The following is a 14,582-nucleotide window of genomic DNA, read 5'->3' as shown; positions in this document are numbered from 1 at the left end:
CCCTAAGCTCCGGGGTGTAAAATTTTATGGACGAAGAAACCGAGGCTCACAGACGTCCTCGGCCATCAGAGCCACACGATTCACTGCCCAGCATGGAAGAAGTAGAGGAGATGGCATGGGCTGCGTGGAGGAGAGGGCCTTGGGTTTGGTGGATCTGAGCTTGAGAAGAGCCACATGGGTCCAGCTTGTAAATCCCCCTTCTCCGAGTTTGCCGCTTGTCCATGTTCTTTGGGTACAAGCTCCACCCGAAGGCTGCTCTGCCAGGGTCGATGGGGTCCCAAACCCTGGGCTGGGGGCGGGAACGGTGCCCTCACGGCCTCTAGCCGTCGGGGGTGTCCGGGGTGGGCGGCTGCTGCCGGGCCGGCGCGTGGCGGGCGGGGCGCGGCGGCGCGGGGAGGAGCCTGCCACGGGCGGCGCTGTCCCCGGGCTCCCGGCCCTGGTGGCCGCCGAGGAGGGCAGCTGGAGAGAGCGGGCGCAGAGAAGGTAGAGGCTCCCCGACCCCCGCCTGGGCTCTGATGGTCACGGAACAGCGGACCCTGGGCCGAATTCCTGGGGAGGGGGTCTGGTCCTATCACCCGGGCGAGGGCTTGAGCCAAGATTCCTGATAAATCACATAGTGAAGTTGGAAAACATACGGGACCTCCCAGCAGCCGGCGCCGCCCGCTCCTCCCCGAGGGGCTTCGGGAGGATGCGCCCCGACGCCTGCACTCCGGGAGCGCTGGGATAGGGTGTCCGGGAGGGATGCGGGTGAGGGCTCTTTGCACAGCATAGTCTGTTGGGAGAGATTGGGGGAAAAGACAGACACCTGTTGGGGTCTAATTCTAACAGGACAGCAACTCTCTCTGCCAGCCCAACCCTTACTAGCGCTCCTTTCCCTCAGCAATGGCTCCTTTGCCCGAGGTGACACCTAGGGTGAAGGAGTTAGCTCTGTGCAGGTCACTTTCTTTGAAGTCAATGGCCCAGTGTGGGGTGTGACCAGGAGCAGCCTAGGCTGGTCCTTACTAGAGTCCACCTTGACTTCAGGGTGGCCACCTCCAACTTCTGCCTTCCTCACCCTTGGCACAGCAAGCATACATTTGTGCCCGGAGGGGGAGTCTCCTGCTCCCCTTTGCAGGGGAGGGTGGGGTGGACTTTTCCAGAGAGGGAGCCAGGCCTGGCCCTGGCCCCAGGAGCTCTCAACACCCCCCACCCCTCACTTCTCCAGAGAGTTGCCAAAGCCAGCTCAGGACAGGATTATGTGTACTGGGTAGACCACGGAGAGGCAGCAGGGACAGAGCTGGGGAGCACAGAGAAGCAGAGAGAGGTGGGGAGGGACCAGCATCGGGGAAGAGACACGTTGTGCCCATCTCCTCCTTCCAACCTCGAGGGGCAGGCAGGTGGAAGGTTGATAGGTTGAACATGGCTCCTTTTCTGTCGGGGCTGCGGTGGACCTCAGTGCCTGGCCCAGATGGCCCAGCCACTTTGTTCCCTTCTTCAAATTCCCAAGTCCTGGGGTCTCGGGGGTGGGGAAGAGCTAGCTTTGCTTTCTCTCTGTCCTTTGCCTGCCCTGAGCTGGCCTACCTTGGCAGCAAGCTTGGAGTCCTCTGGTGGTGACATTCAGATCCAACAGAAACAGTGCTTTTCTTGGAAAGCAGAACTGAAATGGAATGGAGGGGCGTGGGTGGGAGGGGTCCCAAAGGGAGGGAAGGGACTGGAGGGCAGGGGTTAGAGAGAGACAGGCTATGGAAGCCTGCTCTACCCAGCGTTCAAGGCTAGACTTGAGGGTGGACTTCCCAGGTGTACGGGAAGGAAAAGCTGGTGACTGGGAAGGATCAGCAGTTGTGGCTACATCTCTCCTTCCTAGGTGCCCAGCCATTTGGGCTGAACATCGGAAGAAAAAATAAAAAGAAGAAAACTAGCTGTACATGTACATGCACTAGGTTTCCATGAGCCAGTGCCTCGTGGATGCTGGCGCCCACAGGGAGGTTAAGTTGCCGCCTCTCCTCTAGAGATGAAGCCATTAGCCCATTTAGTTTATCCCTTGAACAAAAAAGTGCCTGTGGTAGCCCAGATCCACGAGACCATCCTTCATAAGGAGCTTTAGCTAAGAGAGGAAGAAAGGGCTGGGAGGCAGGTAGGAAACAAATACTCTTGGGTTTCTTTTTTTTTTTTTTTAGGGGGGAGTTTGTTTTATGTTTTGTTTTTTGAGATAGGGGTCTCATGTCACCCAGGCTGGCCTCAAACCCCTGATCCTTCTGCTCCCCATCCCAAAGAGTGGGTTAAGGCTTTTGCCCCACACACATGGTGTCAAGGGCCCTCTGGCTGGCCCCTCATAGGAGCACCTGGCATAGCCTGCCTCCTCTAGGTCCTGGAGCTCTGGGAGGAAGAATCTCCTGGTTCCCTCTGCCTAAGCACTGGCCCTCTTCAGGCCTCCAGAGGAGCTAAGTCCTTCTTGAGCCATAGGGAGGGACTAAACTGAACTGAAGACTGAGGTCAGACCCCCACCCTTGCCTCAGCAGATGACGAAGACAGTGTGCCTCTCTGCTCCCACCCTTAGGTCGTAGAGGGGTGGACCTGTCTTCCCTCCACTCTGCTGGTGCCGTGCTGGGAGCCCTTCAGTCTCCCGGCAATCTGGAGGGGTGACCACTACACTTCTTCCTCCTCAGAGCATCCCCTGTGCCCAGATGCCAGAGTAGCTATCCTGTTCCTCCCTCCCAGCCCAGGGGCAGTCAAGGGAAGCGCAATGGAGACCTGGCTGGGCAGGTAAGAGCAAGGGCTATCAGTCAGAGGGGCAGCTCTGTCTCTACAGTAAGAGCAGGGAAGGGGCAGTCGTGGCACACACTTTAAACTTGGGAGGTAGAGGCTAGTGGATCTCTGAGGTCGAGGCCAGCCTGGTCTACAGAGTGAGTTTCAGGACAGCCAGGGCTACACAGAGAAACCCTGCCTGGAAAACCAAAAAAGAAAAAGAGAAGGTAAGGGATTGTTAGAAGGGGCCTGGCAAGTGACAAGGAACTTCTGCTTCCTGAGAAACTGGCCACCAGGATGTGGGGCGCCTGGGTGGGGTGGGCAGTGTTGTAACACTTCTGGCTCCCTCTGACGTCCCCCACCCCCTTGATGTGCAGGCTCTGGCTGTGTGTGATGCTGCTTCTGCCTCTTCAGCTCTGCCAGAATCAGGAGGCGAGCCCTAGCCAAGTGAGCGACTGCTACCCTGCTCAGGGACCCTCCCCTCCACCCTGGCTACCCTATAGGGAGGCTTCACATTCCCACTGGGAAACTTCAGCCCCATGTACCAGGCTTGGCCCACCCAATCTCCCTGCCAACTCCCTCTCTTTTAGTCAAATAACACAAAAAAGGCTGGAGTCTGGCCCTACGTGTGACCTTGGGCAACTACCAACCCTTGAACCTTGACACTAATTCTGACCTTTCCCCCTATGTAGCTGTTTGGACCTTCTCTTCAGACACCATCAGAGGAGAGCCAGGCCCCTGAGGGCCTCTGGGGACATTGGGGCCCGTGGGCTGCCTGCTCCCAGCCCTGTGGGGTGGGGGTGCAGCGGAGGAGTCGAACATGTGAACTGCACCCAGGCCGAGCCCTCCCTCCCCGACCCCCAAGACATCCAGAAGCCCTCCAGCCCCCGGGTCAGAGCTCCAGACTCCAGGTTCCCCGGGGTCCCCAGTCCCTGCACAGGCCACAGCCTCAGGGAAGGGGTGGCCCTCTTCAAGGTCCTGCTTCTCATTTGGGGAGAGAGAAGACCCAAGAGACTCAAGGGGCCCGGAGGTGAGGGCAGAGGGGAACAGAGAGGGGCGGGGTATGGGAGGGGCAAGGGGGCCTCGCCTCTGCAGGCTGACCTCCTAGGACATGGACTGGGGAACACAGGCTAAGATATGACTCTGAGTTGGCACCATCCTCTCAGGTCCCGGGTTCGAGACCCTATCAAGCCAGGGATGTTTGGCTATGGGAAAGTGCCTTTTGCCTTGCCATTGCACCGGAGCCGCAGGCATCCCAGCAGACCTGAGCAACCCCAGAACTCTTCTACAGGGGCAGAGGCCCTTCCATCCCAGCCTCCAAGCACGGAACTGGCCTCTGCAAACTACAGTTCTCAAATGCAGCTTCCTGAACTGCATGCCCGCTCCCACTCCTCCCCAGCTGAAACCCCAAAGAAGACAGGAAGTACTCAGATAGAGGGGGCCCCAAAGACAGGAAGTACTCAGATAGAGGGGGCCCCTAGAAGCAGTCCCGCTCCCTCTGACACAAGGGTACCTTCACCCATGTCCTTCTTTGGAGACAGTAGGTCTTTCCAGGGATCTCCTGGGTCAAAAATGCCAACTTCCCAGGGTTGGAACAGCCCCCAGGGAGCAGATCGACACCCTCGCCCTTTCCCTTCTGTCCCCCGGAGTCGGGGCCAGCACAGCAGGGGGTCCTGGAGACCTCGAGGGAGTCCCCACAGATCCCCAGAAGGCTGGCTGCCTTTGACGAGAGACTCCAGGCCCCTCTGGAGCCTTTTTGCTCCCAGTAGCCCTGTTCCACAATGTTCTGGGGAAAACGAGCAGCTGAGAGCCTGCAGCCAGGAGGTGAGATCTTCTCTGGGCCCCTCGCCTGTGCCCGCAGCTTGTGCTAGGGGTGGTAGTTCTAATTTCAGGGCAGGAGCCTTGGTGTTCTGTGGAGATGACCCACCAGTCCCCAACCCCTAGCCCAGCCCTGCACCCCAACAGTTCCCTCTGCAGCACTAACGCCTGCCTGTGTGTCTGCCTCCTCAGCCTTGCCCCCCTGAGCAGCCAGATCCCAGGGCCCTGCAGTGTGCCGCCTTTGACTCCCAGGAATTCATGGGCCAGCTGTACCAATGGGAGCCCTTCACTGAAGGTGCAGTTTCTAGTCCCCATGGCAGGGCTGACTCAGGTTTGGGTGGCCTCTCTTCCTCCCGCATCCTAATTCTCCGGTCACATCAGAGACTCAGCACAAGCCTAGACAAGGGAAGAGCCTTCAGAGAGTGATGGGTGGGTGGGACAGGAGGCGGCCGGGAGAGGGGGCTCACTGGAGCCTTTGGGCTGTGGTCCGCAAGGGGTGTGGCTGTGACTGGTTCACTGGTCCCAGCAGAAAGCTACTATCTTCATGGTTTCATATCGGTTACTCCCACGTCCCTGGCCACTTGGACTTAGGCCTATGTCAGCTCGATACCAAGACAAACCCTCCTGGGTTATGAACTCATAATCACTGGTGTCAAGAGCCCTTTAGGGAAAGGTAGGATGGCTCAGTGGGTAAAGGAGCTTGTCTCAAGCCTAATGAGCCAAGTTTGGTCTCCAGACCATCATGGAAGGAGAGAACCTACTCTTGCAAGGTGTCTTCTGACTCCCACATGAGTACCCATTCCTATACACACTTAAAACAAGACGGCAACAACAACAAAGCACACATACACACACACACACACAGACAGACACATACAGACACACACACACCACCACCACCAACAACAAAAAACCAAAACCTTTTAGATGGCCAAGTGCAGAACTTCCTCCTTTCTAGGAGAACAAAGTGGGAGAATCCATAAAAAGCTTGAGACCACGTAACAAAACCAAAACATGAAAACCCTAAGCATGGGAAACTGCCCCTCCCCTTCTCCACAGCAATTTCAGGGTGCCCCACATGCAATAGGGCAGAATGCTGCCAGGCGCTGGGGTGCTGCCCCCTTCAGGGACCCCAGCTAACTGTCTTATTCCTCATCCCTTAGTTCAGGGTTCCCAGCGCTGTGAACTGAACTGCCGCCCCCGGGGGTTCCGATTCTATGTCCGTCACACCGAAAAGGTCCAGGATGGGACCCTCTGTCAGCCTGGATCCCTAGACATTTGTGTGGCAGGACACTGCCTGGTGAGGGAGGGCAGGGTGCTGGGGAGGGAGGGAGGGTGCTGGGGAGAGAGGGAGGGTGCTGGTTAGCACATGATCGTTCGTGCGCGCACACACACACACACACACACACACACACACACACACACACACACACACCTACTTGAATTCGTTATGACAACGGTGGAAAGACCAGCCTGAGGTGGCCAATGGGAAGGTTCTTGCTGTCTAGCAAGGGGTGTGTTTTAGCCAGGGTCCCACCGGACTTGGCTAGGCTTGGAGGAGCTCACAGAACATACTCTCACTTGTAGCAAAGAGCAAGGCAGCGGGTGAGCCAGTGTGGTAGGGCCAGCTGGGAGCTGTGCCTGGCTTTTGTGTGGCCCCTGCCTCACCTCGCTTTTCCCAGAGCCCCGGCTGTGATGGGATCCTTGGCTCTGGCAGGCGTCCAGATGGCTGTGGAGTCTGTGGTGGTGATGGCTCTACCTGCCGTCTGGTTTCGGGAAACCTCACTGATCGAGGAGGCCCCTTGGGCTACCAGAAGATATTGTGGATCCCTGCAGGAGCTTCTCATCTTCAGATTTCCCAGCTCCGACCCAGTTCCAATTACCTCGGTGAGAAACTGGACCTCAGCCCTAAGTCTCAGTCCATCCTGTTTCTTTGATCTGCCTTCCACACCCTCCTCAGCACAGCCAAAGGCCAAACAGGATGTTGGCCTTCTCCCAAGCCTGGTGGAGAGGATGAGGAAGGTGGATGGCTGAGATCCCCTAGGCTCTGAGCAGGTGGAAACTACACCACTGTCACTCAGCTCTGGTCTGTCTTTCAGCACTTCGAGGGCCTGGGGGCCGCTCCATTATCAACGGAAACTGGGCTGTGGATCCTCCAGGGTCCTACTCAGCCATCGGGACTGTCTTCCAGTATAACCGTCCTCCTCGGGAGGAAGGCAAGGGGGAGAGTCTGTCAGCTGAGGGCCCTACCACCCAGCCTGTAGACGTCTATGTGAGCCTGGGATGGGAGATGGGGTACTAGACAGAGAGGGAGGCCCGTTAGGGCAGAGCAGTAGTGGTCTAATAGGGGAGAAACCTGGTGTATGCACCAAACACTTGTTATTTTCTCTCCTCAGATGATCTTTCAAGAGGACAACCCAGGTGTTTTTTATCAGTATGTCATTGCTTTCCCTCCTGACGACCCAGAGAACCCTTCCACGAAGCCTCCAGCCCTCCAACTTCAGCCTGGTAAAACTAGGATCCTCAGACCCAGAAGAGGAGGGTGAGGCTGTGATGGGGCTCTGGGGTTGCAGGGAGGCTTCTGACCAGGCTCCTGGACTCCCCTGCAGAGATGCTGAGCGGGGAGGCCCTACTGGCTTCTGCTCCCCGCCCGGTTCGGGCACCAGGCACCCTCCAGCGGCAGGTACGGATCCCCCAAGTGCCTCACACCAGGACATCCCTGGGGACTGCAGCTGGATACTGGAAGCAGGTGGGACACTCTGAATGTTCAGCATCCTGTGGCAAAGGTGAGACTTAACGCCCGTCTTGCTGGCACCTCAGCCCGAATCCGTATTCCGTGTACCTATCTATCTAGGCTATCTCCTGGATCGTGGGTCTGAACTGGACCCTGTGTCTGGAACCTCCCTGGGACTGGGCTCTGAGCTCCTGACTCCCCTGGCTGCCCTCTTATTCCCTTCAGGTGTCTGGCGCCCCGTTTTCCTCTGCATCTCCCGTGAGTCAGGAGAGGAGTTGGATGAACAGAGCTGTGCCACGGGTGCCAGACCCCCAGCTTCCCCTGAACCCTGCCATGGGCCCCCGTGTCCCCCATAGTGAGTATGGCCCACAGGGAAGGTTAGATACTTAAAACACAATGGCCTTGGGCTTGCTCCTGCCCTCAGGTTCTTACCTGGACTCTAGCAATTTCATAGTTCCTGGCTGCAGAGATATCAGATTAGAAAGGTTGACCCCCTTCAACTGCTAGAAATATGCTCCAAGTGTGAAATATGCCCCCTCCCCTGAGGGTCTCCACCCCTTCCCATCTGCCCCACATATGCGCCCTCAGCTGGGAGGCTGGTGAGTGGACATCCTGCAGCCGATCCTGTGGCCCTGGCACCCAGCACCGCCAGCTGCTCTGCAGACAAGAATTTGGAGACGGTGGCTCCTCTGTGCCCCCAGAGCGTTGTGGACATCTCCCCAGGCCCAACATTACCCAGCCTTGTCAGCTGCACGTCTGTGGCCACTGGGAGATTAGCTCCCCCTGGAGCCAGGTGAGTGGGTGAAGGCGAGGGGGACCCTTGAGAAGTGGGCTCCAAAGAGCCAGGGAGTAACTTTTCCACTATTTTCTCTGTCATCAGAAACCTTGTAAACAAGACCTACGTGGAACCCCAATATTAGCCCGATCCCACCTTATCTAAGGTGGGATTGGCGTCCCAGAGCCCTGTCCTTGGCTCCCTCGGTCTGCAAAGCCCTGGTTATGTAGGAGGGCTGGAGGACGATGGCTGATGTCCAGCCTTTGTTCTCTTATCCTTCAGTGCTCTGTGCGCTGTGGTCGTGGTCAGAGGAGCCGGCAAGTTCGGTGCGTTGGAAGCAATGGCGATGTAGTGAGCAAACAGGAGTGCGCTTCGGGCGCCCCCGCACCGCCCAGCAGAGAGGCCTGTGACATGGGACCCTGTACCACAGCCTGGTTCTACAGTGACTGGAGTCCCAAGGTGGGTCCCACACTTCCGTGGGCAAGTCAGGCTTCCCTGGTAACCATGTCCCGGGCCACCCGGTCACAGCCTGTCCAAAACAGCTTGATAAACTTTTATTTTTCTTGACCTAGGAACTCAGAGATAAGTGAGAAAAACTTACATTCACACCTGTCATTTTAGTTCTTGGGAGGCTGATGTCAGAAAACTGGCTCAAGTACAAGGCCAGCCTGGACTACATAGTAAGTTCCAGGCCATATAAGCTGTAGTAAAACCTGCCTTAAAATAAATAAATAAATAAATAAATAAAGCAAGCAAGCAGGCTGGGTAAGGCAGTGCACACCTTTAATCCAGCTAGGGCAAGTGGATCTCTGTACAACAACAACAAAACCCAAAAAAGGGCTGGAGAGAGCTCAGGAGTTAAATCACTCCCTGCTCTTCTGGAGGTCCTGGGTTCAGTTCTCAGCACCCACACCAAGTGGTTCACAGCCACCATAACTACAGCTCTGGGAGATCTGGCACCCTCTTCTGGCCTCTGTGGGCATATATGGAATACACACACACACACACACACACACACACACACACACACACACACACACACTAACAAAGTAGAATAAGGTAAAGAGTACTTGCTGGGCAGGCCCAGCAACCTGAGTGAGGTCCCTGGGTGCAGCACACATCACACAGTGGCTGGGTGTGGTGGCGAACACCTTTAATCCCACTACTTAGGAGGCAAAGGCAAGAGGATCTTTGTGAGTTTGAGGACAACCTGGTCTGCACAGAGAGCTCCAAGACAGCCAGAACTACATGAGACCCTGATTATTAAAATAATAATAATGACCAAATACAGTGACAATAAAGTTTTATAGAAAAGTTAGGTGTGGTGTAGCTAAGTTGGTAGTGTATATATGAGCCCCCACTTTTTATCCTTAGTAACACATAAACCATGTGTAATGGCACACACTTGTAATTGCACCCAGGAGGATCAGAGATTCAAGGTTATCTCAGCTTCATACCAAGTTCGAGGCCAGTCTGGAAACCCAGCTGTCTGTGTCCTCTTCCAGACTGGTAGTCCAGGGCATTCCTGAACTCCCTGATGTGGGCCCTCCCCACCTTAGTTCCAGTCACCAGCAGCCTCCTTTCACACAGGCCACTCTCCCTCTCAACAGTGCTCAGCCGAGTGCGGCACAGGAATCCAGAGACGCTCTGTGGTCTGCCTTAGAAGTGGGGAGACCCTCCCGGAGGACCAGGAAGCAGGGACAGGAAGCACTGAGCAAGGTTGCCCTCTCAGAAGCCGCCCTCCTGACATGCGTGCCTGCAGCTTAGGGCCCTGCGAGAGGACATGGCGCTGGTACACAGGGCCCTGGAGTGAGGTCAGCTGAGGGCTGGGAGATGGGGGACAAGAGGGAAGTCAGTCCCAGTGAGTCCCACATCGGGAACTAAGAGTGCCCTCTCTATCCCCTCCCGTAAAGTGCTCCTCAGAGTGTGGGGCTGGCACACAGCACAGAGACATCATCTGTGTGTCCAAACTGGGAGCTGAGTTCAATGTGACGTCTCCCAGCAACTGTTCCCACCTCCCCAGGCCCCCTGCCCTGCAGCCCTGTCAGGGGCAGGCCTGTGAGGACCGATGGTTTTCTACTCTCTGGAGTCCGGTGAGTGCCCGGCTCCCTTGCCCTGCTCGGGCCTCCCTCTGACAAGAACGGCTGTTCTCAGTGCACTACCCGGAACAACTTGGCTGAGCTCTCACACCATCCCACTCCCTGTAGACTGGGGAGACTGGTGAACTCTCTCCATTTGGGATTTTATAATGTCCCACCACTACCTTTCAGAGAGGGAGGGGCTGGTCTGAGGAACAGCCTGGAAACTTTAGAGATCTGATCGGATGGCTGTGGTCTCCCCAGTGTTCTCGCTCCTGCCAGGGAGGCGTGCAGACGAGGGAAGTCCACTGCCTGAGTGCCAATCAGACTCTCAGCACCCGATGTCCTCCTCGCCTGCGACCTTCCAGGAAGCGGTCCTGTAACAGCCAACCCTGCAACCAGCGCCCTGGTACGGAGCTTCCCGGCCCACTCCCAGTAGAGGGGATTTAGCTGGAATGTGGACAGATGTGAGATGGGCTGGTGGGAATGGGTAACACACTTGAGAGGGATGATGTCAGTGCTGTCGTGTGCCACCACTGATCTGTCTTCAGATGACCAATGCACGGACAGCTCTCCACACTGCCCCCTGGTGGTCCAGGCCCGGCTCTGCGTCTACCCCTACTACACAGCTACCTGCTGCCGCTCTTGTGCCCACGTCCTGGAGCGGTCCCAGCCGGAGCCTGCCTGAAACCTGAACCGGCTACAAGGGAAGGTCCTTCATGGTTTTCTTATGCCACCACTGGTCACCCACTGACTGTCCCACGCTGTATCCTCTGGGGTGAGAGGACGAGGTGGCTGTTGACCTGCTGCCGGGTTTGTACTACAGTGTGACACCCTGGGGTGTGTACCTGACCTACCTGGGTGTGTGCCCCTGTATGTGTCACTTTCTTAAAAAGCAGACTGAGGAAGAATGGGGAGTGGGCAGCGCTTGTTTCCCGATGCCTTCTGGGCTGAGGAGGGACGAGGTTACAATGGTCTGGGCTATAGCATGTGCCCTGTAAGTTCCAGAGCAAGGACCAGTGTGAGAGGATGAAAAAGAGAGAAGTCAGCATTAAGACACCCTAGCGCGCCCCCCCCCACTTCACACCGGTGATGCCCATCCCAGAACTAATTTATTTTTTATTAAAGTTGATTGTGACAACGTCCTTCATTATCCTCATGAAGACCCTGCCATCTGAGCAGTGTGTGGGGAGGGGAGCACTTAGGGATGGGAGGAAGGTTAGTCCTCAGGGCTGTGGACTGCATCCGAGCCGCCTGGCCTGGCACAGAGGTGTGGATCGTATTCCACACCAGAACTGCAGATGGCTCACTGGCCACTAGAGGCCACTAACTCTCCCGGTTTAGGATCAGTGATGGGTGCTTGGATCCCGGCAGTGTCTGTGGTGGGCTTTGGGGTAGGTTCTTCCGGTGGGTGGGTGGGTGGGCTCTAGGAACCAGCAGGACTTTTCAGTTCAGGGCCAGGCTGGCTGGCTGAGTGTATGTGTGTGTAGGGGTCACCTTTCAGGTCCTCTCACCTGGGCCTTTACCCACTTCCGTGTTCAATACTTGGCTTACTGCTTCCTTCCCATGGGTGCTGTGGCTGTGACATCGACCCTGAGCCCAGCCTGGGTCTCTGGGACTTCAGGAGGAGGACGGAGGAGGGCCATGGCAATACCGGATATCTTGCCAGAGACATTCCTTAGTGATGTCTCACTAGGTCCTCCTTCCTCCTCCCCCTCCCTGTGTTCCTTTCAAAGTAAATAACTTGCTAAGGTGGCGTGTAAGGCGGCCTTTTCCATACTGCAAACCGCTCCCTGACCCCTACAGTGCTGAGGTCCGAGTTCTTGCTTCTGCAGGTGGTTCCGTCCCTGCCTCTCCAACAAGCTGAGCTTGGCTATTAGCAGAGGCCTGCAGACAGTTTCACCCGGTGACTACTGTTTTCTGATCATGTCTAGATTCCCTATTAGTAGGGCCTTCTACTGTAGCAAAGCCCCTTAGTTCATGCCCTTGGGACTCAGGCTGCCTTGGGCTGTATGCGGCTGAGCAGACAGCATCGGGTGTGGAAGGAGGGGGAGGAAACGGAGCCACAGTGACTCCAGCACTCTCGAGGCTGAGGCCAGCCTGGGCTACACTGTGAGACTGTCTCAAAAGACCACCAGTGGGGTGGGGTGGGTGCTGACTTCTGGTCCAAGGCAGGGCTTAAGCAAGGAGGCTACAAGAATGTCCTGCCTCAGCTGGCCAGGAGGTACTGAGTACTGAGGCATGCCTGTAATTCCAGCACTCAGGAGGCAAAGGCAGAGACAGGTGGATCTCTGTGAGTTCAAGGCCAGTAGACAGCTAGTTCCAGGATGGCTAGGGCTACACAAAGAAACCCTGTCTGGAAAAAACAAAAGAACATCCTGCTCTGAAGAGATGCCAGATGTGTTTCTTTCTCTGGTGAGCCTGGAAGGGAAGTCAAAGATGCAGGCCCACGGAAGTGGGGCCCAGGAACCAGACTATAGTCCCAGGCGGTGAAGGCAGAGACAGGCAAGGGAGGGTGGCTGTGGTCCCAGGCCCTCCCGTCAGTTCCTGGAAGCGGGGCTGGCTGGGGTGGAGGCCACAGCTCAGCTGACTTCCCCTCCCTTTTCAGGCCTCTTAGGGCTGTTGCTGGGCAGGTTCAGAGTTTGGTGTGGACTTGACAGCCAATCACAGTTGGAGTATACAGCCACAAGCCCTGTAGGGTTCCCCCAACATCATGAGCACCTTTCTTTTTCTGATAGCCCCTGAGCTTGCAGCCTCCAGCCTTTACTCTGGGGGAGGGGAGGTGCTGCCCTCTTCTTCCTCATTGTAAAGAGCAGCGTCCTTGCAGCCCCTAAGGATTGTCCTCTGGTCACTGAGAGCAGTATGCCTGGGAAAGGAAGCCTGACTTACAGCAACCTTTTCCCTTGGAGCCCCAGAAGGAGCAGTGTGGCCAGACACTGCTTTGCTGACCTCTGGAGCCCCGGAGGGTCTAAGGAAGTTAAAACACAAAGAGCAGACTGCTGTGGTGAAGCCCCTGGTTGTGATGCAGGAGGGGAAATTTAGGGAAGGACTTAAGAGGAACTGGACCCGTGAGACAAGGTGGGGGTGGTGGGGATAGCAGCCAATGACATGCACAGAGAGCTCAAGCATGCAGAGGCAAGGCATGCCTCCCAGTCCTCATTGCTGCATGCCTGCTGGGGGGGAGGAGCTGGTTCTAGAATACCAGCTCAGCTCAGCTGTGCTGGGGCTCAGCTGGGTGAGAGTTTACTTTGCATGCATGAAGTCCTGGGTAATGCATTATTTTTTTAAAGCTCCAGTGGGTAGGGATTCCCCTCCCCCTTACTTCAACCTCCTGGGTAAATACCCACTCATTCTAAGCTGCAGCCTTTCTCCTAAGTTTATTGACCAGACTTCCCCGCCCCGCTAGGCCACCCTGTAAGCAGGTGGACACAGCTGTAAAGGAGCGCCTGATGGAGTTTCAACACTCCCTCCTTGTCCACTCATGGAGACTCCACTTTCTGGTCAGGAGGGGAGTAGAGCACAACATATCAGGCTGCTGCCCAGTGCCTGAGTGTCTGCTACAAGCGTCTCCTTCAGGAAACCCATAGGACTAGAGCTGAGGGCCAAGTGGTCATTAAAGCTCAAGGATGTGGGTGGAGAACCAAACTCAGGAGCCACAGCTGCCTCCTGGGTTCTCTCCAGTTGGTCTGCAGCTCTGGCTTGCTTGTCTGGTTCGTGCCGATCTTCCTTTCCTGTGCCTCTTAAGTGCTGGCCAGGCGCCACCATGCCAACGCCAACGTTTTACAGACTTTGCTTTCTCCTCTCTCACCCATGCTCCGAAGCAGGGGCCTTCTCTTGCAGCCAGGGAGCTAGAGCAGTCTGTGGAGATCTGAGTGGAAGCAGGGTCCCCCTACAAACCCACCGTCTCTGGGCTGAGTGGGGGTGTCTTAGTAGAGGGTTGCTTGTCGCAGGAAGGTGAGAGAAAAGCACCTTTGTACAGGAAGTAGAAAGTCTCAGGAAAGTACCTAAGTCTACAAGAGACAAACAGTTTGGGTTAACCTCAGCGCCAGTCACCAATCTGAGTTTCGGCTCCTTTACGGGGGAGGGGGGGGGGGCTTCAAAAGAGGGAGTTTCGGGGCTGAGGCTGGAAGGTGGGTAGCAATGGAGATGCAGCAATTAGCTGGCAGGTAATATTAGCTATATCTGCTTAAGATGGTGCCGAAGCCAGAGCTGGGCATGCTGTACAACTTTGCACCAACACTTGAGGTTTATTATCAAGAGTTCCAGGCCACCCTGGGCTACAGAATGAGACCCTCCCCTTCACTCCACCCTTGCAAGAGTAAAACAGATCAGGGCATTCATTTCCTGAGAACTAAAACCTGTTGGTTCAGCTGTGAAGGACCCACCCAGCACCCCACCCCCACAGTTTGTGTGTGTGGGACATTCAGAGCATTCAAGCACCACTGAAGTCAGG

The 14,582-nt window shown here is 56.2% G+C and overlaps 1 protein-coding gene across 2 annotated transcripts; it reads left to right on the top strand.

Moving 5' to 3' along the window:
- The first annotated feature begins 413 nt into the window (after window positions 1-413).
- Window positions 414-11,272, top strand: Adamtsl4 (ADAMTS like 4). 2 transcript variants are annotated; one of them, XM_051198775.1, is made up of 18 exons: window positions 414-483; window positions 2,646-2,742; window positions 3,102-3,171; window positions 3,417-3,754; window positions 3,891-4,548; window positions 4,735-4,873; window positions 5,706-5,842; window positions 6,225-6,429; window positions 6,642-6,814; window positions 6,939-7,050; window positions 7,152-7,328; window positions 7,502-7,631; window positions 7,865-8,069; window positions 8,334-8,510; window positions 9,662-9,865; window positions 9,965-10,144; window positions 10,394-10,538; window positions 10,681-11,272. In XM_051198775.1, the coding sequence occupies exons 2-18, from the start codon at window positions 2,723-2,725 to the stop codon at window positions 10,815-10,817; spliced, it is 3,207 nt and encodes a 1,068-aa protein (XP_051054732.1). In that variant the 5' UTR covers window positions 414-483; window positions 2,646-2,722; the 3' UTR covers window positions 10,818-11,272. The 2 variants fall into 2 exon arrangements, with proteins under 2 accessions (XP_051054732.1, XP_051054733.1); XM_051198776.1 differs by lacking the exon at window positions 414-483 and adding an exon at window positions 2,059-2,113 and having other exon boundaries at window positions 4,735-4,837.
- Window positions 11,273-14,582: the final 3,310 nt, after the last annotated feature.

The sequence above is a fragment of the Phodopus roborovskii genome, unplaced genomic scaffold, assembly GCF_943737965.1.
Source record: "Phodopus roborovskii unplaced genomic scaffold, PHOROB, whole genome shotgun sequence".
Lineage (NCBI taxonomy): Eukaryota > Metazoa > Chordata > Mammalia > Rodentia > Cricetidae > Phodopus > Phodopus roborovskii.
The sequence above is the reverse complement of the archived record's forward strand: the minus strand, read 5'-3'. Positions and strand labels throughout refer to the sequence as shown.

What these genes read in the sequence shown, in the direction of transcription:
- Adamtsl4 (XM_051198775.1), top strand. Translation starts at nt 2,723, where the DNA reads ATGGAGACCTGGCTGGGCAG. An exon ending in TGAGAGCCTGCAGCCAGGAG is followed by an intron (nt 4,549 to 4,734) that starts GTGAGATCTTCT and finishes CTGCCTCCTCAG; the next exon opens with CCTTGCCCCCCTGAGCAGCC. An exon ending in TTAGCTCCCCCTGGAGCCAG is followed by an intron (nt 8,070 to 8,333) that starts GTGAGTGGGTGA and finishes CTTATCCTTCAG; the next exon opens with TGCTCTGTGCGCTGTGGTCG.